Source organism: Cyphomyrmex costatus, unplaced genomic scaffold, assembly GCF_001594065.2.
Source record: "Cyphomyrmex costatus isolate MS0001 unplaced genomic scaffold, Ccosl1.0 scaffold123, whole genome shotgun sequence".
NCBI lineage: Eukaryota > Metazoa > Arthropoda > Insecta > Hymenoptera > Formicidae > Cyphomyrmex > Cyphomyrmex costatus.
In genome coordinates, this window is record NW_017275207.1 from 1459149 (window position 1) to 1486773 (window position 27625).

At 36.6% G+C, this 27625-nt stretch overlaps 1 protein-coding gene across 5 annotated transcripts in view; it reads left to right on the top strand.

The window, feature by feature from the left end:
* LOC108781661 (TSC22 domain family protein 1) overlaps window positions 1-27625 on the top strand; it is a 361628-nt gene that overhangs the window by 318073 nt on the left and 15930 nt on the right. For 3 of the 5 annotated variants that reach the window (XM_018549723.1, XM_018549717.1, XM_018549707.1), the window contains 3 exons: window positions 12071-12247; window positions 13526-13606; window positions 16079-16264. In XM_018549723.1, coding sequence (XP_018405225.1) covers window positions 12071-12247; window positions 13526-13606; window positions 16079-16264 — 444 coding nt within the window. Of the gene's footprint in view, window positions 1-12070; window positions 12248-13525; window positions 13607-16078; window positions 16265-27349; window positions 27569-27625 lie in introns of all 5 variants that reach the window. The other 2 variants (XM_018549738.1, XM_018549729.1) reach the window with 2 other exon arrangements.

Genomic DNA, 27625 nt, shown 5'->3' on the forward strand with positions numbered 1-27625 from the left:
TTTATAAGTGTATACGACGGGTGTGTGTACGTGCGTGCAGCAGACGCGAGAGCCCGGAGCGCTCGCGCACTATGCGCAACGACGAAATTACATTGCGCCGTGTGGGACGTGTTGGTCAATTCGATGAATATACGTTATAAAATTTTATTATGCTGTGTAACGCCGCGTGTAATGCGTTCCATTATCGATTAATGGCCCCGATAATAGCCGGAGGGTAATACACTTTGTTTACTTTTGCGCGTCGCATTTATTTGAAATCCGATTTGCTAATAGCAATAAATTCTTAATTCCTGTACCAAAATGTTTCGCAAATTTCAGTACATACCAATGTACTTTCGCACACTTATGTTACATCGTTTATACGTTTATTACCATAATTTTATCATAATAAAACATTGTTGTTATGATGAAATAATAATTTCTGTTAAATATACTACCTTTTTTAGGAAAGAAAATTTTATTTTACGAAGAGATGAAAAAGTATTTTACAATTTCTGACTATTAAAAGAGAATTATATGTCAGAATTATACAAGGATTATCTGAGTAATTTTGTTGACTTTTTAATATTTTACACTTGAATCTTATTAAGATATAACTACTAATGAAAGAGAGAGAGAGAGAGAGAGAAATAAGTTTTACTTAAATATAAAACGGTTCTTTTAAAGATATTTTATTTAATATGTTGTTTTTCCGTCGTTCCGAGAAAAAAGTAACATTTGATTATATATGGAAGAGTTCGAGATACATCGATATAGTATTCCGTGTGATTGCAAGTAGTTGTCGGACGAAAGTAAAGGGATACTCCTACAAAAAAGTTGAGGAGGGCGGACAATTATCGTGTCACGTCGAGCCCGATTTGAATCAGGGCTTTCGAAGAGCGGGAGAGGCTGAAGCTTAGTGGTTTGCCTTTGGTACATCATGTCTATTTTATCGTGTACACGGGAGAGAGCCATGCAAAGCCTTTGATGTTCAGCAAGACTCTTAGCACGATGGATGACGGAAGGAAGAATCGAGGGTGAGGGATAAGAGTAAGTGCGAGAGAGCGAGGGAGTGAACGCAAGAGGAGACGTTGTAGAAACGAGTGCTGCGAATGGCACGTCGTGCCTTCTAACGTCTCTTTTTTTTCTATCACTTAGAACTCGGGAAAATTTTCTTCGCCTTTGAGCTGGCCCTGCTTTGGCGCTCGTATGTTGCTTTTCTCTGTCTTCCTTTCGGTTTTCTTTCCGCCTGGATCACCGTCGAACTTTACTCCCTTTGATCTGTCTAATTCGCGAAATTGTTATTCTATCACGGACCAGTTTCTAGTTGCTGCCAAGGCAAACACATTAAAATTTTTTATAACGCTCAAGATGGCATTTTGTTGTTATTTTAAAAATAAACTGCATCTTTTGAAATGGGAAACATAATTTTAAAAAATTGTTGTATAATCGGCGATTAACGAATAAAATTAATTAGAGAAAATCATTACACTTTACTTTTGTAAAAAGAGAAAATTATTTGCAACGTTATATTATATTATTATAATTCAATTTAATTCAATTTAACTGTTTATTATTGATTATTATGATATAATTAAGTCAATTTTAATATTAATAATTTTAATTTCAAAAAATGTAATACTTAAGAAATATTTTAAGAAAAAGTCTTTATCAAATTTTATAGTTTCAAAGATGTAAAATCACAATCGAGGTTTTCTTCAATAAACAACCATTTGGATCGCTAGTAATCAATGCGTTTTGCAAACTGTGATTGTTTCCGGATATATAGAGAAAAGGATTGTAACAGTGGGATTAAATGCTGGAACAGAGAGAGAGAACGAGAAGCTGAACGAGCGAAGCGACGCCTATTAATTCGTTTAATTGTGCTGACGAATCAAACGGCTAAAAACTTGAACCTCCAAGCACCCTCTTTTCCTCTTTTCCTCCTGTCTATTTCTTTCTCTACCTAACCGCTAGTTTCTCCTTCCTTGTTCTCTTCTGCAAATTATCGTAATTCCTCTGGTTCTGGTTAACAGGAGAAGTTGGCCTGAGCATATAGGAGCAGGAAAAGGCCAGTAGTGTGGAGATCGAGAAAGAGAGAGAGAGAGAGCGAGATAGAGAATGAAAGGGCGGGAAGAGGGAGTGGGAAAATCGAGGGTTAGCAGCCCTTTGCTCAAGTGGTAAGACCAGCTCCGTACGCTGCACTAGAGTCTAGAGCACTTCAACACTCCGAAGTCGAAGAGGCGTTCATTAAACGATAACTCACACTCGGAGAATCGTCTTGTTAAATTGTCGATCTAACGACAATCAGAGCACAACATTCATGGATTGCGCAATAGAAGTACTATATATATCGTGACCGACGAGTAAATTCGTTGCACAAATAGTACAGTGAAAACGATGATGGTCAGTGCTTTTATAAGTCTACTAGAAAAAAGATATATATCTAATTATATATATTAATGAAGTCACGATATGTGCAATGCTGAATATGATATGTTTAACAAATACACGTTTAATGTATTTATCAAATGTTGATATGTGCTATATAAATGTATTGTATATTATTGCTGATGCCATAGCGGATCTTTAAGCAGAAATAAGAGATTGCTAAAGTTGATTTATTGAATAAAGCGATCTCAATAGTAAATTAATTTTATTAGAATTTATTTATGTATTTGTGAATTCAACAGATTAGTTGTTTTATATTTTTTTTTCTAAATACCATTTATATGAATTTGCTTTCGCCAATTTGTCATGTGAACTCTAGATACATGCGCATTTTATGAAGTACACACACTACATTGATATTTTCAAACCCTTTGAATGACCAATCAGTCATTATTTGCTGCAGCACGAACTTACTCAATGTGCGCAAACAGAAAATAAAACGTTTCAGGGAAAATGTTTGAACTATGTTCCCTCAATATGTAACATGATAAATCATAAATATCGACGCGTACCATACGCATGGCAAAATCCAATTACGCACATTAAAAAATCATCGATCGAATTTTGTCTCTTGCACAAAGCGAATTCAGTTTCAGAATCCACGTGTGATTTTTGTGATCCCGTTTGAGTTTCAATTACATGCATCCGCGTGACATTACGCGACGATGCACATGCACAGGCATTTTCTATCGATCGTGGTAGATGATGTTTCCAATGCAATTGCAGCCACAACAGCTGTCCATCAAGATTCGCTTGCGCTCTTAATTAGTATTTATAATCGTGCATCGATATTGATGTGTCGAAACGGCGATCATCTGTCATATAATGTGGCGTGCTGAATTTCACGGTTACACAATTTCATTATTTTCAATTGGATTAACTGATGTCAAAATAATATTATTATTTTGATATTGGAACAATCAATGACGCTTTATAATTTATAAATCGAAAGCTGTATCTATCAATCGTAAATATTTCCTATTTTCTAATAATATATTTAAATTACAAAATAATTTATTATAAATTAAAAATTAATAATATTTTAACAACTGAAACTCTTTTAATTTGTGTCAGGATGCGAAAATAAAAATCGTTCTAAAGAGAGTGAAGAGAATATTGTTCTTAAAATATTATTTGTGACGTAATATAATGAGCAAAAACTCGACGCATTAACTAATCATAATGAATTTTCAGGGTATTTTAATGAAGGATACATACAGTAATATAATATATTAGGTGTTAGTCGTAATTAAATACCATAAATCTAATATTGATTGAAATCAAAGAATAATAATTCACAGATGTTTATAATGCAGGTATCGCGTGTAATATTTCCGTGAAGCAGATTAGATGCACAGCCTTATATCAACTTGGTTCTCTGATACGTGCACTTCATATGCCGATCGGGCACTCCTATTACTATGTACTGCGTGTAATGTCATCTAACGCAATGACATACGTGCAATGTGTTCGAGTTCCTCTAAGAATTGCTCCAGAACGGTGCGCGCTCTAAAGAGACCTGGTACTAATGTAGACGACGAGATTCTACAGACGCCGGGCTAATAGAGTTCGTGATCTACATAAAGGATCGCTTGGGTATCGAGGATTAACTTTTACTCATTAATATGTACCGTGTGAAAGCGCCACGAATGACGCGCGAATAGTACGCGCCAACGTCAACGTCGATCCCGGTGAAATTTGTCCGCGGAGAAGACGCGCCCGTGCGTTGTCCGCTAATTTAGCCGGGAGGCGTTCCAGCGTTTGCGAGCGAGTGCCGTTAATAATGTCACGTCGTTAACTGTCGCGCTGCGTCTCGGAAATAGAACTTCGCGACTCTGCGAAATAACGTCGCATATTGCGAAACGCGCAGACAACGTTAAATTAAACGACTGCAAAAGCATCACGTCAGCTGGAGACGTTAATTTGTTTAACGCTGTTTTTTTTTTTTGCCAGTAAACCTCATCTAATTGCATACGTTTCTCTCATGTACTTCATTTAACTTATAAATGTTAATTTATAAGAAGAATGTAGTTCTCTAAATTAGACATTCGTAATTGCGAAAACACTTAACGTTGAAAGTTAAGAAGTTTTAGTAATTTTTTTTCAAACTTCTAAATTCTTGCAAATTTTACATTTTTGTGAATTGTTTACTTATTGCAAAGAAGAATAATTTTATTTGTGAATTGTGATTTTTATTCTACATGTGTATGCGAATATATAGTAGCTCCCAAAATTACTCACTATAGATAATTATTGTAATTTTAAACATAATTTTTTTACAGTGTATAGATACTTAAGTATAAAATTTCTAATTTTGAAAAGATTCGCAAAAGTGTGTTAGCACCCTATATTTAAATTGTTATTATAAATTAAAAATTGAAAAATAATTTTCTATTATTTATTTAAAATTTTTATATTTGATGCTCGATGCTGACACAACTAGCTATTTTTTTCAATCGTCGTATTTGAAATTTATTCATGTCTAACAATGAGATAATTGTTGTTCTTTGTAATTTTCAAGATCTTACACGTTTTAAAAAATTTTCCACCAAGTGATTTTGATAATGCTTCGGGAAAGAGAGATTCTCCTGTCCAACACAAATGCCGAGATCACAATGAAGAGAGGTATAGGTAATGAAAATGCTCAAAACAAAAAGAAAATTGTTCCGTAACGCCATAAAGATCTACAGGAGGAAAGAAGAAAGAGATGGGGTAAAAAAAACAAAGGGTGGAGAACGGACTTCCTTTTATACACCAGGGGTATAGCCACTGACTCAGCTGTGCTTTCACGTCCGTCCTCGTAATGAAACGAGACCCCTAATGTCATTTGGTCCGGCTTTCTCTCGACATCCGGGTGGTTCTCCAAGACGGTCTCAGTCGCGAGGGGTGAGAAGGGGGTGGATACGCGCGCGGAGGAACGCTGGAGGTAGAGAAAGAGAGCCGTGCCACTTTTCGAATTAACTGGCCGGCTTGCCTTAGCTAAAACACATCGTCCGTGAGAGCGAGACGACGACGCGGACGTCGAGGTAGGTCGACGGCTGCGGGCCTCGTCGAGTAAGAGCGTCGAACGAACGAGGGTTCGGCTCGAGTGAGTATAAGCGAGGTTTGCCGGCGGTAGTCGCGACCGCAAAGCCCCGGATCAGAGCGTGACAAACTCGGGTGGAAAGGATACGTACGGAGGTCCACTTCGACCTCGCTGGCCTCCTCTACCGACTGACTCTGCGTCATCGACTCTTTCGCTCGATTCATTATCCCCCTCATCTCTCTCTCGTTATAGGTATGCAGCCGTTGTCTATCCTCCGCAATGCGAAATCCCGCTTTCCCAGGGCGCGAGCTTTTTTTGCGAGACCCGCAATCGGCTTTCCGCTGGCGGTTTCCTCTCTTACTGATACTGATGCGCTAGTTCTCGTCCGGCTACCTCAGATTCTTACGGGAATTAAACGGGATCGGACATTTGTTGGCCGATATAAGCCACGCTGCGCAAAGCGACTATACAAATATCGCATATAAAATTGTTTTTTTTTGACAAGTTTTCAATAAGAACTTACTAATTATACATATGTGCGCATTTGACGATCAGTAATATCCACAAAAATACGAGAGATGCGTAATAATAATAAGAGATTCATGAAAAAGGCTTTTGTGATTATTCTTGAGAAACGTATGTGTGAAAATATGTGTGTGAGTGTGTGTGTTTATAGTATCTATTATATATAGATACTATAAATTTGATCGGGAAACCATGTTTTTCTATTCTCCTAAGTAATCCAGATAACAAAGTTCCTCTCAATCTGGCCTATCATCGCACCAATATCCGCCAGTTACATCCCGAAGTCCTGTCTCGATATCTTCGTCGTCAGTGTTCCTTCGTTGATCCGATTATTGGCCGCTCTGAAAGGGTATTGTGGAATAAACGAGCGGTTAGACTTTCTTGTACAGAGCTAGTTTACGCTGTATGCGGCGTTATATTCACAATCCAAAGCCAATTAATTAACGAAGAAACTTTTCCCTTCGGTCTATTTTCATTTTCTCGTTCCGTTCGCTTTGTAATACTGTTACTTTCACTCGCTTTTTAATCTTAGAGGAAAAACACGTTATTTTTTAATTATATTATACATGTACAAATGTACATTCATGGTACATGTATAAATTATACTGTGTGTGTCGAAACTATAACACTGAACAATAAATTTTGATCAGCATTTTATTTTTCAATAAGTACAATCGATGTTTTTTGTAGAGATTTTCAAAATCTGTTGAACTTTTGTAATCTTATATGTGGACAAACAGTGGACAAACGAATGCAATAATGATTTTACCAAAATTCGCATTTAGGGGTGCTAACTTGCTCTGTGAAGTTGGCACCCCTAAATGCGAATTTTGGTAAAATCATTATTGCATTCGTTTGTCCACTGTTTGTCCACGTTTGTCCACCCTCCAATCTTATATTCTTTCTTGACAGCTACAAATACGTGAATCACCATTCAGGTTGAGAAACTTAAGTTTCCTAAATCAATATCAATTATATATTTTTTAGTACTAATGTTGAATGCAATGTAAACAGATATATACATATATATACACGTCTCTTGTTTCAAAAAGATTGCAGTATCAAGAAAATCAGAGTTATAAGGTGTTAGACGGGCGGGAGAAGATGCTCTTCTCTTTTCTGCAAATATCCTACTTCGTAACACCAGATGTAAACTCGCGTTTCTTTGAAAATTACCACCGGTAATTTTAAGCTGCGTGCGATCCGAAACGGTATTGCCGTGTCGTGAAAAAGCCGCGCTTAAGCTGCAACCACCGGGCTAATGTGGCAGATACCTCCCATAGCGAAATTAAGGCAAATCGTGTGCGGGTCCTCGCCATACGACACTATTCCACTGGGAAAATCGATATGCAAATCTACGCGCAAATCCTAGTAATCTTGCTCACCCGTCCCTGCAGCCCTTGCAACGGCTCAACGGGTGGATGGCGTACACCGTTGACACCGTCGCCCCTTTCGCACCTCTTATCCACCCAATTTCTTTCTCTCCGCTTTTCTTCTTTCTCTCCCTCTCAGTCTGCATAGTTTCTCTCTATCATTCTGTCTGCGATGCTCATTTCAGCAGCGAGAACACGTTCTTTCCCTCTCGGCGTGCTCTCGTTGCTCGTTGCGCAGCAGGACTACGACATGGGTAGATGGGTGAGAGGTTATAAAACGGGGTTAGCCCGGGTCTGAAGGATCGTGTTCGTCGGCCACCTTCGACGACAGGGCTTTATCGAGGTGAAAAAGGTTGCTCGACATCGACCTCCCGCCGCCATGAAGTGAGCAACCATCGCCCGCAAGCCTGCCTAGCACCACCCTCTTGCTTTTTCCCTTCTGCGCCCCGTCGTCGAGTCGTTTTCGCGGATGTCTTCGCGTAGGTTTTTTCCGCGCAGCTAGATGGGGAAAACGATCCAAGTGCTCTCACGCGACGACGAATTATTATCGCGCGGTTTACTATCGTACTTCTTATATGTGATCCTCGTAATTTTGAGCCGGATATTGATGCCAATAAAATTTTTTATGTCGCTTGGCTCCAATGGATAACGCTAACATCGGACAAGTATGTCGTTTTGTACTATTTTCGATATAACTATGATATATAATAATATTGATGGATCCGTCTTATTGATAAAATCTTTTAATTCATTTTTAAGCTGTATTTTTTAAATTTTTAATTGAAATCGAATTTTGTGCATTTGTAATTATCAACAGATCAATTAGCGAACCTGATGATTATATTTCAGTTTATTTTTAGGCCAAAATAAAATCTCTTTTCGATATTTATTATCATAACATATCTAGATTGATTTATTTTAATTCCAATACTGTTGCAGAGTACTTAACTGCAGAGTATATTAAAACATATAGAGATTCGTTTCATGTTAAAGTTGATTGCAAAATAACAAAAAAATTTTGATTAGAGCCGTATTCCGTCTGAACGAACCGTTTTGTTTTCCGCGCTGGTTTATTTATGTGAGGCGGGAGAAAAGAAAATGTACGTCTCTAGTAGCTTGTATTTGTGGGAGGTCAGCGCGAAAGGAAGGAAGACAATCAATCTTGATCCCAATTATCGCGTCGCTCAGCGACTGTAATTGAGTCGGTTTCGAGCCTCCGACCGCTTCCATCCACGACGTTTCTTTTGTAATGCCGGAAGACTGAAACAATGGAGGCATAGAGGTTTGCCCGTTGCGTTCGCATAAGTCGACTGGAAACATTTTTTGGCTTTACCACACCTGCTCGTTTCGCACCGATAAGTTATCAAGAGACGAACCGCTGAAAATTATTTACTATCTTTATATCGATTAGACTTTTTTCACTTTCTAATATTCTCAATACATACTTTATATTCTTCCTATTATATAATATAACCAAAAATTGTACTTGCAGCTTTATTGAATTTATATAATAATTATACACAGTTAGTTGTATAAATATATCATAATTTGTATGAATGATTATATAGAAGTTTAATAGCAAAAAATAGCTATAGAGAATATAACATTAAAATCCTTTTTATAATTACTTTAACAATAATTATTTATTAATTTAAATATTTGCACAATATATGCGATAATTAAATTAACATGCAATAGTAACGAATTTATTTCAAAGTTTATCTGTATGAAAGATTTTCAGGAAGATTATTCAACTTCAAATTTGGATCTACAGAAATTTAAATATTCTATACAAATCTTATATTAAAAAAAATAATACTATATGATTTTAGGAGAACACAGTTAAGCCATATATGTTTGTCTGTACAAACTTGATCTTAAAACGAGCGTTAATACGTGACTCAGAAGTTATTGCTTCATTTCAGAACATAATAAGCCTTCTACGAATCGGCAGCGTGAAAATAAAGCTTTCTTTGTGTGCTGCCTTATGTTAGGCTATTCATCTAAGCGGATAAACATGAAATTGAATATTACTTATTATCTTAGGTTTATGTACAGATATCAGGTTTAAACCTATTTATATTTTTAGAACCAGGCGAATGGTTTCTGCGATATCTTCTGTGCATGGTATAAATTTTCGCAGCGCACAAGTATCAACTAGTGTCATAAGTTACATTGGTTGTTTAAAATGTCAAATTGTTATTTTTTTTATAACTGCTTTGTCCAAATCTAAGATATCAGTATTTATACTCTATTTTATTTATTATATTATTATTAATTGTAATTATTTATAATTAATAACTTTTAATGTACTGTGTACATTATTAGATGATACAATTTTAGTGTTTATTATTGAAAAAAATAATTTAGCTGAATGTTGTACTTTTTATTGTGTTTATACATTTTGTAAGTTTACATTGAATGCATATAATGAAAAATAAAATAAGACTATATTCAGACATCAGCATGTAAATTTTATATTATAATAATTAAATATAAATATGTTTAAAATTTGACAGTTTGTGTTTGAAATCTGCAGTTCGATAATAATTAATTATTGTACACAACATCTTTCTTGAAATTGTAAATTAATTTTAATTATATATATTAGTAAGAAACACAATTACATTTGATAATTCTGATTTTTAATGATTTTTTTGTATTATAGAAAAATATAAACTTATATTAAATTTAACTTTGTTTGAGAATGAAATAGTTCAGTCCTTAAAAGATTTGTGAGATATTACATCATTACATATGAAATTTATGAGAGGCTATCCGTTTTCGGGGATCCTCTAAATATCATTAAAGTTTCATTAAAATTAGAGGGGAGCGTTTCGCACAGCTCCCTAGAGAATGCTGTTTCTTATCAGTAGGCCCTTTAAATCAACTTTAATACTGCGCTCACTAGTTGGCATCATCTAGAATGTATAGCTTAAGCGTCCCAAAATCATATTTATGTTCATTATTACGATATTTATTGGCGTATTTGATAAACAAAATTGATCATTATTTATATGAGTTACACTTTATTGAGAAACTATTTCTTCTTTGAGTTCTTGAAATGTTTAACTTTTTAAATTTTTTAAACATTGGATATCATTTTGTTTGTTCTCAAACTTTTTTTTTTGTATTGTTATACCTTTCTAGTGTATCTTTAATATTAAATTTAAACAGAAAATGAAGACTTTTATCGGGCTTAAAGAATTACTCCGGTTAAATTACACTGAAAATCAAATACACTTTAAAACAGTTAATTACACTAAAAATAAAAATAGAATAGACATTGAAAACAATTGTTCGTGAGAAGCAATAAATGTTGTCAACGTCAAAGCCCCCGCAGACATTGATACGCGTTGTATACTTGCCATGTTACCTTGTGCAAGAGCAAACGCTCGAATCTTGTCTCATGCAATTAGTCGAGCTTAAACCGCTCCGTGTCAACGAGAGGTTGGCTCTCGGAGAGCGCGACGACGCGGAGAACGGCGGCAGTGACGGTGGCGAAGATGATGAAGAGGGTGGAGCATTTCCTCTCAATGGGTCGAAACTTTCTCGTGGCGGGTACCTACACATTATTCCTCGAAACTCTCGAATGTGCTTAATTAGGCGATATTTGAGCGTTCGTCCCGCCGACGCTACCACCAACTCGACCCACGGCTTCCCCTTGGCCGCCCAACTGACGCAAACCCCTCTGTCTCTGACAGAGTTTACGTTCGCAAGCCGCTATTACCGAAAGCCACTGGATTTCCGTAAGAAAGCACAGGCGACTGGCTGGTGGTGGCTACCACTCGGTCCTATATAGACGTCTTACCTGAACTAATATTGTTAAGGTCTAATTAGTACCACCGCGACACCAAGCGCGACCTCTTCTCCGCGTCGTCTCACCTACCCTTCCTTCCTTCATTTCCCGCGGGCTTCCGTTTCTCCACCACGAGCCTCTTTCCGAGACTCGACTCGGCACTCTCGACGATGCTCCTTCCACCTTCCTGCCTTCGTGCCACTTCCGTATTCCAACCTTGCACCCGCAACTTACCTCATAAACCGCGTTACAGTTCGTCCCAACATCCAAATTATGAGAAGGAGAGGCTGAGTGAGAGAGAGAGAGAGAGGCAGAAGCAGAGAGAATAATCGAAAACCCGATATGAAAAGTGGATAATGATAGGTGATTTTTGGATATTAGAGAGCCACATCATAGACTACTTATACGCAAATTCGTTTTTTATATCCAAATTATAGACGAAATTATAGACGTATTACATATTGTTTTATAGAAGGCAATATCCCATATCCAATATGTATGTATTCTGTGCAGATATAAGGATAGATATTATAAATCATGTATATGGCGTCGCCGAAAACAGTATTCACGTTATTATTGATATATCATATCATGTAGTATTGTTATTGGTTTCGAGTATCAAATATCTCACCGATCATTATATTCGCGAGGACAACGAATATCGAGTATTATATTTTACAATCCCTCGTCCAATTTCATTATTAATACATATATAATATATATCCAGCTTTCAATATTAATTGTTAGAACAACGTTAGATAATTCTGTATACGATGGAGGCAACTATAGAAAGAAATTCAGTGAATACTACATAATATGATGTCCAAAATAATTTGATTCCGATTTATAAATCAACGTAATTATCGAAAAAATATAATAGTTGTAGTAAACTGATTTTCTGCATTTTTTTTCTTTTAGGGTCGGTGTAATCGAGAGAAGCCACCTTGCAAGTATTTTCATCCCCCACAGCATCTGAAGGACCAACTCTTGATAAACGGGCGCAATCACTTAGCGCTGAAAAACGCACTGATGCAGCAGATTCAGCAGGGCCTTACGCCGGGTCAGACTCTTGTGCCCGGGCAGGTACCCGCAGTGGTATGTCTAACAAATTAACACGATCGTTGCACCACTTCTTATGCTATCAAGACAGTCACACACTTTCTTTTATCACACAGTAATATCTGGATTTTGTCTGTGTTTAGTCGAGGGTTACTAGATTATCTTATTCGATAGGCAACGCTGCGTAGATTACTGACGGCGTAGTGTATAAGCTTTCTTTTCACGTTACCATCGTATCAAGAAATTTGAAGCTAAACGCTGTCAATGTATAGAAGCTACGTTTGCGTATACGCAATTTTTATATATTATCCTTAAATTCAAACGCTTTACAAACTTCTCCAATAAGGCTCGAGTCATTATGAACGCAGCACTTCGCCGTCCATATTTACAAGCGTTCCCTCTTGCGGACATTGCACCGAGAGATAAAGTTTTTAAGAATTAAAGTTCAGCACGTCGCATGTTCTTGGTCAGTGTCATCCTCACTTCCTAGAGTAAAACCTGACTTATCCATATATTTTGATAGACAGTCAATTTACAGAATCGAATCTCTTTGATCGGCAATTCTTAATCTTATTTTTTATTACAGAATGTTTTGAAATTATGATGACACTCGTGATTTTTATTTTTATTATTATTCTCACTCGTGAATTTTTATATGACAAGTATGTGAGATGTATTTAAAATATTTAATTATATCTTTGATTCAAGAACTTTTTAAATAACTTTTAAAATTAAATAGTTTTTAGAGCGCGAAACGCAAGTTAAGACTCTTTAATGTAGAAGTATTAGTTTCTTATCGCGAAATTTCTCACACTGTACGTATTTATCATTTAACGGGGGAGGCTTGTTAATTATGAGAAAAGCACTATCGACGCATCAAATTTCCAAACGATGGAGTAGGGTTTAGACGCGGGAAAGTTTCGTCGACTTGTCAAGATTTCACGCGATATCGCATGCGTTGTTGATACGGCATTTTGGTAATTTTGATGATCGGACTCGACTAAATTTTCGACAACTGAGGAAACTTCTAGGTGTTTTTCCTAATCTCCTCTGTTTCGCGTGCATCTCTAAGTCGACCGATACGCAAAATTATGGTTTATTTTGTTTTTAATTAAAGAAACAATCAAAACTCTCGTTATTAACGTTTGCTCTTCTTGTTCTTTTTGTTTACTCATGATATACATTCATATTCGTTGCTACGTGACATTAAACCCTATACTATGACTGCCTGTCTGTCCCCTATGTTTGCCGCTGTGGCTCACGTGGTTGTGGTTGATTGTTGGTGTGTTCTCCAATTACGTCATTGGTGAACAGGAGGCATCGGCACCTCCGGCACCACACCATCACCTTCAACAGCAAATCCAGCAGCAACTTCTCGCTACCCACGCCTTTATGGTAACTCCTGGTTTTGGTTGGCTTCCACTAATTTTTAGTTAATTTAATGCCACGCTGGCTAGCGGTGGATGTAAAGATACTTGCATTTATGAGTTCGTAAAAAGAAACAAGTGACAATCTGTATTTAGTTTCAATTTTTAATACACTTATGCCAAATGAATTACTACTTTCATAAGTTTACATCCACTGTAGCTATTCAAGCGATGTGCCTGTAATTAGTAAGCGTTCGTACGAAAGCTTAAACTTTTATTTTAAGAGCGCGCCGCATAGTAAGTCAATAATTTATTTGCATGCTTTAGGAAATGTTTTTGTTTGTTTATTGAGGAAAGAAAATTTGTTTGTATATGTTTTCGTAAAGTTTTCCCGTAGAAGAGAAGAGCATGATGTATTGCGGCTAAATAAAATTTGCGCGTTCTTTGACTCTGAAAACGACGAATGTTTCTTCCTTCTCTTTAAAACATTTTATATTCTACGAAATATTTTACGTTTAACATTATAACAATAAATATTTAGATATAAAAATTATTAGACTTTTTAAATATAATGAGAATAAAACTTAAAAGAGTCAAAGAGACAAAGAAAGAGGATGCGAGGCAGGGTAATCTTGAAAATATTAACGATCTTACAATATTTCATTTTGATATTAGTAATGAAATTTTTGTTTCCTGATACACTCTGAAAAATTAGAAAGCTGATGTCTGATCATATAATAGCTCAGCTAATATTTTTCAACAGTTACCTAGCCGCGTTTCCGAGAGCTTTTTTTTACAACGACGAAAGCTCCCAGGGTATCAGAGGCTTTTGAGAAGAAGGAACGAGTATTCTGCTCGTTCGGATGCGCTTGAAATTACTTGCCTTCGCTTCTGGGAGCCAGCTCTCGCTGCAAAACCAAACGCTTCGTGTGGGAACGTACGCTTGTCGTTAAAAGTGAAGGGGAGGGCACAAGAGAAGAGAAAAAGGACGATTAAGGCTTTGCGAGATCCGTAAACGAGACGTCTTTTCTTTGCAAATTCTTGTCTTTAGCACGTTTTTCAGATTTACTGCCTCTAATTAATCTCCTTGTAGGTATACAATATCACGCGTGCAGTAGAATTTCAAAATCACTTTTTAAAAGTTCTTTCCAATGTCTTTATTTATCAAATTTTGATATTGATAATAATTTTATAATATAAATGATAATTACAAATAAAATTTAATTTAGATATATATAATTATATAATAATTATCTATTATTCTATAATAATTTTATAGCGCTAAGTTCATGTGTACGTCATTTTGAGAGTATTTTAATTTAATATTATTTTAAATTATAATGCTAGAAAAATAAAATATTTAATTAAATTCATTTCAGAGAAAAAATTAGAATTAATTCGATAATAATAATTTTATTTAGTTAAATTGTACCAGATGAATCGAAACAATATGTATATAATTTTCATATTTCATATACTTTTTTATCATGTTAGAATCTGTTTAGAGATCCGAACATTTGAATTTAATTGCAATTATAATACATATTTTAATATATATTTCTATGTATCTTATTTGTTCTAAATTCCTAGAGTTTTGCCGATAAATATTAAACAACTTAAGATGGTTGTGTATCAATTTCTTCTCAGCAATTTATTAATATATAATTTTCCTTTATTACACGTTGTTATTACACCAGATATTAACGATGTTCCTTATTTATCCAAAATTGAAGCAGATATGGCTCGTAAACCAAGCGATGTATATTGCGCGCCTTAAAGTTGATAAACACCGGAGAGCATTGCTCGCAAAGCTTTAATGTACCTTGAGGCAGAATTTACACGGACATTCAGAAATGGTAGATTGCATATACAGAGTATTTGGTAATTGGTGGCACAAGCGGGAAACGTTAACTTCTTGTTGGAGTTGAACTGCTTAATTTGAAACGAGTTGATTTGTAAAAAAAATCTTTTTTTGGAAACAATTTGTCATTTTTAAATTATTTGTAGTCAATATTTTCTATATATTCAATTGTAATCATTATCGAAATTGTGTATGTTTATCAATATGTAATATACATTATGAATGTAGAATAAAAATCTCTTTATTTTTGCAATGGTTTGTGATATTTAACTTTTTCTTAAGAATTTTTAGGAATTGCTGAATTAAGTAGCGTTTTTTTTCTATGCAACTTACCATATTCAAATTTAGTATTCCTATTTTTCTATTAATCCTTATTAATTAAATAATTTGAAAATATTATTGCATTTACAAAAAAGCAATTTTTGATCAAATTAACTCGCTTTATATAGAGACACATATTTTAACTGGCCACTAATATCAATACTCCGTATAGAAATATTTAGGTGTAAAGCACGCGTTTCAATGGTCTCGAAACCGCGCGCGTCGCGACGTGTACAATCGAAAACGCGTGGAGCGAAGGCAGGGACAGGTGTGTTCTAATCCATGTTACCTGGATATCTTCCGGGTGTGTTTTCGCAGGCGACGAATCCGTACCTGACCGGTATGCCGCAGGTTAGCAATACGTACAGCCCGTACTTCGCGCCCAGCCCGATAATGCCGGCGATAATGGGCCCGGCGGACCCAACGGGCGTCGGCAGTCCGCTCGGCGTGGTACCGCAGACAGTGGCGATGCCGCAGAAGATGCCACGTACCGACCGCCTCGAGGTATGTCTACCACCAAACTACATTCAACAACAACAACAACAACAGCAACAACAACAACAACAACAGCATGGGGCCCAACACGGCGCAGCCGGGGCCTCAAGGTGCCCGATGGCCGCGCCCAGTACCGTGTACCAAGTGCCGGCCGGTCCCCCCAATCAGGTGTCGCCCGTATCCACGATGCAATCTGTCAATCATCCGCCATCCCCTACCACAATTACAACGACGTCCCTGTGCACCCCTCTGCACAATCCCCATGCCCATCATCATCCCATTCACAATCTCATTTACGTTCACGCGTATTATTAGAGAGGCTCCGACGTATAGACTTTTAAACTCGACTCGATATCGAGTCTCAATGACATTCGATTGTTCGACGAGGTAGATCGACGCCGCGCCAACGCGTTACTTCTTTTCGTCCTTTCATCTTCCCCCGCCCCCCCCCCACTTCTTTTTGCGTTTTTCTTCCCTCTCTATTTTTTCTCATGTAAGCATAACGCGTCGGGTGGATTAATCAGCCAGAGCGTAACGGTACGCCTGTGGTGATTAGAGCATAACGATGACAACGGATGAAATTGCAGCGGGCACCGAGAATATCCTGATTTCGCAGGCGAGTTATATAGACACGCGTTGCTAATTACAGTAATTTACGCCGCGCGGATCCATAAGGCGATCTGATTACTCGAGCCGGATGGCTTACGTTGGTCGTGCGAGACAGCGATCGATAATAACGGAACCAATGGATCCTGGGCTGGAAATCGGACATATTCGTTTTGAGAACATATGACAAATATTACGAAGACTATAATGGGAGAAACTTTGAGAGTATCTAGTTAGGATTACAAAGCGCTATATTTCTATACACTCATTTAATGTCACGTGTTCGATCATGAAAAGGGATGTGTATCTTACAACTAGCGGTATAAAGACAGTAGTTTCGAAATTAGCGCAACTGTAGTCGATGATTAGTGAATAAATATGATTTTGACGATGATTCCGCGATTTACATCGATTCAAAATCAATCGTAACAGCGACTGATGGCGATTAATCTCGTGTAGTAGATATTTTGGCGAATAATTTGCAATAGCTAAATATAGAAATCATAAATTTTATGAAAAACAGAGCAGACGCTGAACGTGACGAACAGCGAGAGAGGAGAAATCGAATTGCGAGAATGTCAAAGATTTTGTGCGTATATTTTGTAGTGTGAAATGATGGCAGGAAACGAAACGATGTAATGACGAGCAGTAATATATCGTCATTTAGTAAGATGTGGTGACAAAGCAAATTTAATTTAAGATACCACACGTAGAGATACAATAGATTCCTATGGATCACGAGCGACACAAAGGTCTAAAAGTATCGAGAGTATGTAAATTCTTAAATCAGGTAACTATAATGGCAACGATGAAACGTGATGAATAATTACGATTAACTTATATAGACCAGAATATATATGGCTGATTTGATAAAAGTAGACAGATTTCTAAATGTGCAACCGACAAAATTATGCATAAATATTTCAACAATATTTCACAAATGTTTTGTAAATTAAACCTTATATTTTATGTGACTTATAACTCCTACACGTTATTTTATGATATCGATAAATTGTCACAATTGCATTACGATTTATTTTTGTTTCATGAAATTGTTGACCTTTACTTAAAAAAAACACTCGCTCAGTATTACAGACAAGTTATAGTCTCGTTATTACTGCGTTTTTAGGTTAACAAAATATAAACTTTTACTAATGCTTATTGACTATCACTATTTATTTAATATGTTGAATTTAAAAACAAAACTATGTCAAATATTAATATTTTTTTACAGACTGTTTTATTATGTGTATTTCATTTTTGTTACATATATTTGATCATGATCAATATAAAATAAAGTAGACCGATTTGTTGTCATAATATATTAATGATAACATACGACAATTATCGGCATTTTTTATATACTTATCATACGAAAATAAGATAAGTGATCATTAAAGCTATTTTTGATGCGCGAATCGTTATCATTGTTTTCGGGGTTTTTTTTCGGGTCTTCAAAATGTCGTCGTTGAACGATGCAAACGATGATGCACCATACTCGTCTTATTTTCCATCTCGGGTCACACTGTTGCAAGCATCTATCTTGCAACACGATTATTTCGTAGGAAGTTGCTTCTGGCGGTTGCATCGAAATTCTGTCACTTCTGTCAAATATATACGCCTGTTTCTTAAATTAATTATTTCCTTTAGATATATACACACGTTACAAAGATACTTAGGAATAAATGTAGATTGGCGTATAATATTAATATCGTATTTCTGTAAATGCTTCGGGAAGAACAAACGAAGCTTTCCGGAATTAGAGTGCGATCTTTACAAGACGCACTCAGTAGAGATCCGAAATACGATCGTGCAATATCGCTTCGGCCTTCGGTATGCGGGCCTTCAGTTGGAGAGCGCGAGAAACGTTTCAGAAACAATAACAAGATCGCCCTGTGAAACTTCGCGTCTGCATGCACTTGGAGTTTTCTAATGCGCGAGTTCGCAGATTTCCCTGGAGCCGTCATCGCCTCTTTTCTCGTTTCGCCCGGCGGCACTCGCGAAATTAACAAGTTTTGCAAGTTGGTTTTCACAGGGCAGCCCTCTCGTGCGAGATAGTCTTTGCAAAGCGGGAGAACGAACATCGAAATAGCAGCGCAATATCGGCGTGAAAACTCGTACCGATTCATTTGCGGGGTGTTTTTTGGCATTCAACTCGCAAATAATGAACTGCTTGTTGTAAAAAGTTTCGGATTTAATATACTTGTTCCCAACATAGTCGTACGACGACGACTTGTCGGGAATACTGAATTAAAGAATAAAGTAAATTTATATTTTACATTCCGATAAAAAGATAAACGCTTTTGAGGAGATGGTAGCTCTGTTACGATTCGATATTCTTGATGCCCAGTATAACCGAATAGCAACGAATTAAAAAACTTATAAAGTAATTTCAAAAACTTACGTAAACTATATTATCAAAAATTATTGAGCGCTACATGTAAAGGAAGAAATATTTAAATGTCTTTCTCAATATTTAGAGATAATTTGAAAGCGAGAAGGCCACAAACATTAGAACGGTTGAATTCAAGGTCTGTTTGGAATATCAATTTAAGGTTTAAGACCGTTTTCACTAATTTTTAAATAATGTTTTAAAACGCTATTCTGTGATTGGTTTATGACATCTTAAGACTGTACTTAAGACGACCCTAAATATAAGAATCGATTATGAATACCAGCCTTAAAACTAATTAAATTTATTTGAAAATATAATAGATTTAGCCATTCTACTGTTAACATCCGCATAGTCAAAAGCAACGAAGGATGGCAATTACGGCGCATTAAAATTGAAAGAATTCGTAAATTAAAAGAGAGAACGTAGGAAAGAGAAATCGAAAATACCGAATGTACAGCCATGTCGATTCAATTCGGTTTGGTTTTATTATTTACGTGTTTGTACGTCGTGTCTGTGTATGTGATTATTATTCCGATAATAATTCTTATCATCGCGACTTGGTTACATTAATCAAGAGAATCAACGAACGGGATATCTCTCGCAGATTCTTTGCGAGTTATTGCACTTATGTAGCAAAATAACTTTGCAATGCAGAACGTTTCGTAGCGTTCGAAAATCTAAATATATGTACGTATGCAGAATCATATACAGATACATGACGCTTACACGCGCCGGTCCATCCATGCATACGCACATAGTGATATATGTGTACATAGTAGGTAGGTTAACAAATTAATTAATTAATTAATTGTATTTTGTATCGCGCAGAAACTGGTAGGGAAAACTGAAAGAAAATGTAACTCGCTATACCTTTATTTGAATTTACTGCAACAGATCGCGATTTTTTCTATTGCATTTAACAAAGACACACTGTATATGTACGATATGGTGTTTCTTTTTTTATAAATATATCAATTTTAGGCAATCAATATTGCAAGCTCGACCGATCGCTCTTCAACTAAGCGAAAATTAATTTTGCGCTCGCATGAGAATTTCCAGCCTGGGCGAAATATAATATAAAAAATAATTTCGGCGCGAATTAGCAATACGAGATCTTTTTATCAGTTTTATAATTATACACGTCATACCCCCTTACACCATTTTACCCCTTCCTTCCTCGTCTTTCATCTTTCATCACCATAGTGAAAACGATAGCACCCTCTCTATCCCTCTCATCCGAGATAATATATATGATCGATTTCACGTGTATTTACGATTAAGTAAAGGAAACGTTTACGAAAAAGAGTAAGGATATACACAATGTAATGTCGTTTAATGAAATATTGCAGATAGAAATCGGAAATATACGATCGATTTATTAACTAATTACGATTGATCTTACGGTAAACACTTATTATAATATTTGGTAACATACAATAACGATGATAATTAGTAATCATAACAATACCTATTTGTGATGTACTACGATGACTTGCACTGAGTTCGGGTCACGTGAAATTTATTGATGATGAATTCAAATAAAAGAAATATAATTGAAACTGGAAACGATGCACAGACTGTTTATTGATTCTTACAAGTTCACTTAATGACCAAAAAGTTTGTGTGCTTTGTATGTCTTACCTTAGTCTTCTTGTATTTTCTTTACTCATTATTTTTTTTTTTTGTTGCCTTTGCTCTTTTGGTTGAACGAATTTGCGCGAAGTATGCCCAGAACTGTATATCACTCTTTTTTTCTTTTCTGTTTGGAGAATACAAACTTTCTTTTGTAGTGCACTCCGCTTGCAAATGAGAAATAGTTTCTTGCGTATTCAGAAACAGAATACTCGATCGAAATTGTGCTAATAATCGGCTATCAGTCAAGTAATCTGCGTATAAACGCCTCTCGCGAAAATATTCCGTTGTGTCCATTGCTAATTCCCGTCCATATCGACGACGACATTGAAATTCATCCACTTCTTTCCAAGATTTTATCCCGTCTGGACAATTTTATCAACGTCTCCTCACTTCCTTGACCCTTGCACCTGCGAGAAAAAAAAGATCGCAAGATCTATATCTTCCCCGGACGATATGTCATTAATGCTCTTTAAATTAATTGCTTGCTGCCTGTTTATATATAATGTTATTAATATCGATATAAACACATGTTTGGATTTTTGCTGTTTAGAGTATTAATATTTTTAACCTTGATTGGCCAAAGTTACCTCTGATGAACAATTATTGAAACGTGGAAACACATTTATTCTTTTTTATTATTTATTAATTTTTCCCTTCGAAATTTTATGTCATCGCCATTGCCTTTTTTTAATGATATTTCTTTCGTTATTTGGAAAATGTGACTATATTTGCTTTTACGCCGCAAAAAGCTTGACCAATCAGGGAAGTGTAGAAAGCAGTTCGGTAACATTCACGATATGTAGTAGCGAATGACTTTTAGTGAATGACGAGTAGTGATGTCCATTAATTTTAACTGTTTTTTATTCGATGTTAACGGACTCTTGCGCCATACACTCACTGGCATACTCATACTTTGACAAACGGTAAAGCTGATACTGTTTTGTGTATACATATCGTTTCTTTTTCACAGGCCGGCACTTAACTAGTGGTCCCTCTGTTCTATTTCCTTTAATTCTTACCGGCAATCAGCGCGACTTTTTTCCCCTTATTCTCTTGCGAATTTTGTTTTCTCTCGCGTTTCAATGATTTGGTTTCCGTTGTTAGTAGTAACACACGCATACATTTATTTTTGTTGGCTAGTCGGAATTCCGTCACGCCGATGCCTCGTTGGCGCGCGAACACTGACTTTGTTCGCGTGAAAGAAGAGAAACGCATGTTTCTAGCGGTTTTAACTTCGTTTGGTGATTCGACTTCTGTCGTATATACACACGGGGAATGACCCTCGTCGCTGTATTCGCATGCCCGACCGTGGCAATCGGCGTGCACGGGGCCAGTCCGGCGTAATTGCACAAAGCTAATGCGCTCTTTACAGCTTTTCGTACAGCTCACGTTGTGTATCTCGGCAATATATAATTTTTGGCGACTATATATATATGTATATATCTATATACATTTCTATATGTACAAATTTATAAGTGTGCGATATACCCACATATATATATACATGTGTATCTCATTTTTCAGCGCCAGAGTACCTTATGATTTCTATTCTTCGCAAACGCAAACACATCACTTATTTACTAATTCTATTAATTGTCGTATACATCAGCAGCGATTTAAGTGTTTATTTTTACAGCTAGGAGGAGGTGCTTTACATTATGCGATCGCATGTGAATTTTTGATATTTATTGGCGCATTACTCGCATATATATATATATATATATTTACATATAACATGTATATTTATACAGACAGTCGTTATATAGACACGTATACAAATACCCAAATACGTTTTAAACGACATGCAACCAACACACATCGAGACACAGTACAGTTATTCACGACTTTAAGTTCCCTTTCTTTGATTTTTTTTTTTTTTTATTTTCTGCAACTGCTGTAGTGTTACGCGCGTGTCCGCTTGTGCAATATAGTACGTTTCTTTTCACGTCTTTTATAGTCGATAACAAAGCAATATTTTATATCGAATTTCTCTCGCAAGAATGCGATGCACGCGATGCTACTCATTCTGTTAATACTGCTTTTCACACTGCTTTTCTCACGCGTTTTAGAAAAATTTCTGATAGAACATTTTCAGTAAAATATACGGATTTATGAGTAAAAGTGGGATATACGCGAATCGTGGATAACGTAAAATACGTAGTAACTGACGCATTCCAATTATGCATATCCCCGTTAAAGTCTTGTTGACGCATACGTGTACATACATACGAAGAACGTGATTTCTCCAATTATGAATTTGATCGTTTGTGTGCGATGGTTCATTTGAAGGTAATTAATAATGATCGATCAATCGGTTGGAAATTGGTTACAGGAATTATATTAATAAGAAAGGTATAATAGTACAACGTATACAGTAACAAGTTAAAAAGTTTGTTCTACAGCAATTTACAGAACGGTAATGCAAGCAAGCGGAAGAAATTTTCTTCTAACTACTTTTCTATACATATATAACATATTAAATGATGGAGTAATTAATTAAATCCTCAAGTATTTCATTATTACGTAAATTGCATCGTATGTAATAAAATACGATGTCATTTTATGACAGAATGTAAATTAAACAATAATCATTTTTTGCCCAACTCCAAGATTTCACTTGCATTTCAAACGTCGCTCACATACGAACTAGGGCATATCGTGTTTATCGTGAAATTTTCCTCGGGCGAAAATTCACGAGTGTTACTTGAAATTGACTCTCTCTCGCGCGCGCGGGTATGTGCCACTTGCCGACCGTGCGTTGTTAATTAGGAACTCAAAAGGACCATTCGTCGCACCTGTCTCTCACTTTAGTCGCGGTGTCAACTATACTATCTGTCTCGCAACAATTCGCGATACCGGTACACACATACACCCGCACACACATACGCGCATTTACATTCTCTATCTCTGTAGTTGTTTACACAAGCCACTGTGTATCTTATATCTCTGCACGCAGCTCATGTATTGTCTGGATATGTATGTGCAGAGCGTATGTATGTGTGTGTATGTGTGTATGTGTCTCTCTTTCTCTCTCGTTAACCGTTTACTGTCTGTATACGTGTGCGTTTCCTAACGAGCTTTCCAGCTTGCCAAAAGCGCGCACTTTAACCCGCGGTTCACACTCGAGCGCCCGAATGCGTGCACTCAAATTAACACGCTCGAACAAGGCAGGCGCGAAAGTAAAGCAAACATAGCGAGCGACACTTCGCACGCGGAAGTGACGCTCGTAATGTACTATTACACTTATTATCTCGCTGGCGCTGCCATTGAGCGCAAAATGTCCCATGTACGAGCGCGATGCCTGCACATGGAAGTAGATTTATCCGGTGTATATAAAGAAACAATTCGATCAGGAAATAACCAATGGATAATGCTCTATATATTTAACAACGAAGCTTTACGTAGATTTCAAAATTATAATGTGCATGGTACTCTAGAATGCTCTGAGTCTCACACTTTGAGAGAAGTAGATTTTCATCCCCTCTGATGCTGCAATGATATCTACATTGAGAGAAAAATGTTTGATACTTGTAACTATAATTACATATTACTATAATTATGATTATGACTATTATGATATTAGTAATGATAACTGTATGTATAGTTCTGTTAATCAATATATATTTACATATATTGATTGGCAACCAAAAATGGTTATATTTATAGTTATAATTATAAAAATGGTTGAAATTACCATAAAAAAATAATTCAATAACTATAATTATATAGCCATTTTTTGAGGAGAACTATATTAATGTAGTTATTCCAAAATATTGTTATCGTTACTAATATAAGTAACTTTAGTTAGTTACTAATATAACTAATATAAGAGAGTAATATAATAAAATTATATTTATAGTTATGTTCCTAATTATAATAATATGTAATTATAGTTACAAATACGAAAAAGTTTTATCTGTGTAGAAATATGATTAGTTGACTGTATTAACGAATTTTTTTAAATTTTATTTTACGGCAAAATATTTTTTGGATTGATATTTTTTCCCTAATAATTTTCGCAATTACCAAATTTTAAGAAGAATCTGCCAAGTACCGTTCGAGGTCTTATTCAACTTCCTACTTCTCTCGACGGGAGGTTCGACGAAAATGCACAGGGAATGGTACGTGATGCATGTGCAGTTTCCTTTAACACATGCGTATATTAATCCGATTGATAATACACCGGAGGATGCTCGTGGAGGCATTTATTATTACCCCTTGTCCTCCCCGATCGCCATCCAAACCCCCGTGTCCTTCGACCTTATTGGGCGGGGCGAGGGTGCACCGAGTAACGGCGTGCTACGCCTCTTTGACAGATTTGAACACGGTATTTTAGCTCCATTAGTAGAGAGTAGAGTGATCTAATTTCTCCCTTTTCTGGGCGTTGGTAAGCACCGGTCTCTCGAAATTAGCTCGGTAATACGAGTCGGCTGGCCGTCTCGCGGACCCTCCGTCCACTCTTGGCAAAAAGTACTCCCGTTTTCATAGTGGCTCTTATGAGCGTTACGTCGGATATATATATCCGTGTGGAAACAGTTTTATACTTGTATCGTAAACCGTTTTTCGTTGATAGTATCCTGTCCATTAAAATAAAAGGCACATAAAAATCCTATAGAGACGCGATAAAGAACCGAATATGAAACCTCGAAGCTAATTGAAAAGTGTCGAAAAGCATCTGGGATAACGTACCAACGGCCAGAAGAAAGAAAAAAAATAGGAACGAATGTCAGGTTGGCTCTTTTTAACGCCTCCCCCGAAACAGACCCGAAGTCCACAAACGGAACGCTCTCTCGCATTACTCGATCCAATTGCTAGCTACACGTATTCTACTCTCTCTCTCACTCTCATTTCTCTCAATACTCTCTCTCTCTCTCTCTCTATGTTTCATTCTTTATCCATCCTACCTTTTCTTCAGTTTCTCTCTTCTTTATGCATATTTTATTGCCTCATTGTATACATTCATCTTGTGTAAAAAGAACGACGTAGTCCCGCCTGTACATTTCGCCAGGTTCGGCACGAGCTCTGTGGCTGCCAAACACACTAAAAGCCTAGCCAGTAGTCTTTATGCGGCCAGGTGTCAACTGTGGATACACGTTATTAAGATTCTACCTTGTATACGTTAATTTTAATAAGTTTCGCGGAAATTAAATTTATAATAGACCATAAATCATTTTGACATTTCGTGAAAACTATATGTATTTTATGGCGTAAATCGATTTTTAGAATTTATTTAATGTAAACTGCAACCACGTGTAATTTATCCATCTTAGCATAACATTTCAGAATTTTATTTAAATTGCTTTTAAAATAAACTGTTGAACTAATTTATATACAAGCTCACGCGATGAATAAGAATGCGCGACGATGTAAAGGATCTTGTTTGCTTAATAAATTAACGCTCTGTGCCAGTAAAGTTAATCCGCGACAAGAGGATTTTTTTTTTATGTAGTGACCGCAGCTTTTAAGAGCGCCGTAAAATTACGATGCAGTGACGCTTTGAAGTTGTTTACTTTACCAGCCAGTGATTAATTGACTTTTTGCGTGTTCGCATGTTTCGCAACGTGTATCCACGGCCAATGCTCGTCCTCGCCAAAGTAGAAAAATCCCGCTCCGTAACGCGCCAATGTTCCTCAATGTATCTGTTGTTCACAAAAATCTCAACTTCCTGTTCAATATCGGCTATTGTCCTATTTGAGTCGGTCCGAAATTCCTTTCATACGACTCTGCAAAGTTTTTTCGTCAAGTGCATCGTACTCCATATTGATAAGAGAACTCACGTCGATCGCAACATTGGCGATAGCTCTACAATGTATAGGTATTTTATTGCTTTCGCGAATTATTATAATTTGATGCACTTATTTTTTAACATGACTTAACAAATTATTATTATATACATTCGTTTATATTTCGAGAAACTATTTAAACGAAAATTTATATTTTTTTACTATCAAACACGTGCAGTGTAAAAAGAAAATGTAGAAAAATTAAAATTTTGTTATCAATACAAAAACCCTTCATAGAGAACGTAAGGTTCTTTCAATGCAAATCAATGAGATATTCACATTTATAATGTCACGATGTCACGATACTATATCATCGTTCTTTCATCACTAAGAAATAACCAAGAGATCATCCGTTTCATTTTTTCTTTTTCCCTTTATGTATATATCCATCTGTCTTATCCATCTAGCTCCAAGCAACCATCGAACAGTGTGACATACGATCGTAATCGGAGGAGAACCAGCGACCGTTTGAACAATCGCCTCACCTATTATCCTGAGCTGCCCTCTCCCTTGTGACTGTACGACCCTCTCTGTCTCTCTCTATCTCTTTCTCTTTCTCTGACTTTTGTGCCCCCAGCCCTGCCAAGCCAGCCAGCCCCTATAGCCTATAGCCCCCAAACCCCTTTTGCCCACATAGATAGAGTGCCATGCCATGCGTGTTCGCTCTTGCTGTAGGTATGTCGCGAGTTTCAACGCGGGGCGTGCAAACGCGGCGAGACGGAGTGCCGGTTTGCGCACCCCCTCGAGACGGTGCAGGCGAACGAGGACGGCTCTGTGACGGTCTGCATGGACGCTGTCAAGGGCCGATGCAATCGGGACCCCTGCCGCTATTTCCACCCCCCTCTGCACCTTCAAGCCCACATTAAGGCCGCACAATCTCGGGCTAGCATTGCGGTAATGCATTCTCTCTCTCTCTCTCTCTCTCTCTCTCTCTCTCTCTCTCTCTCTCTC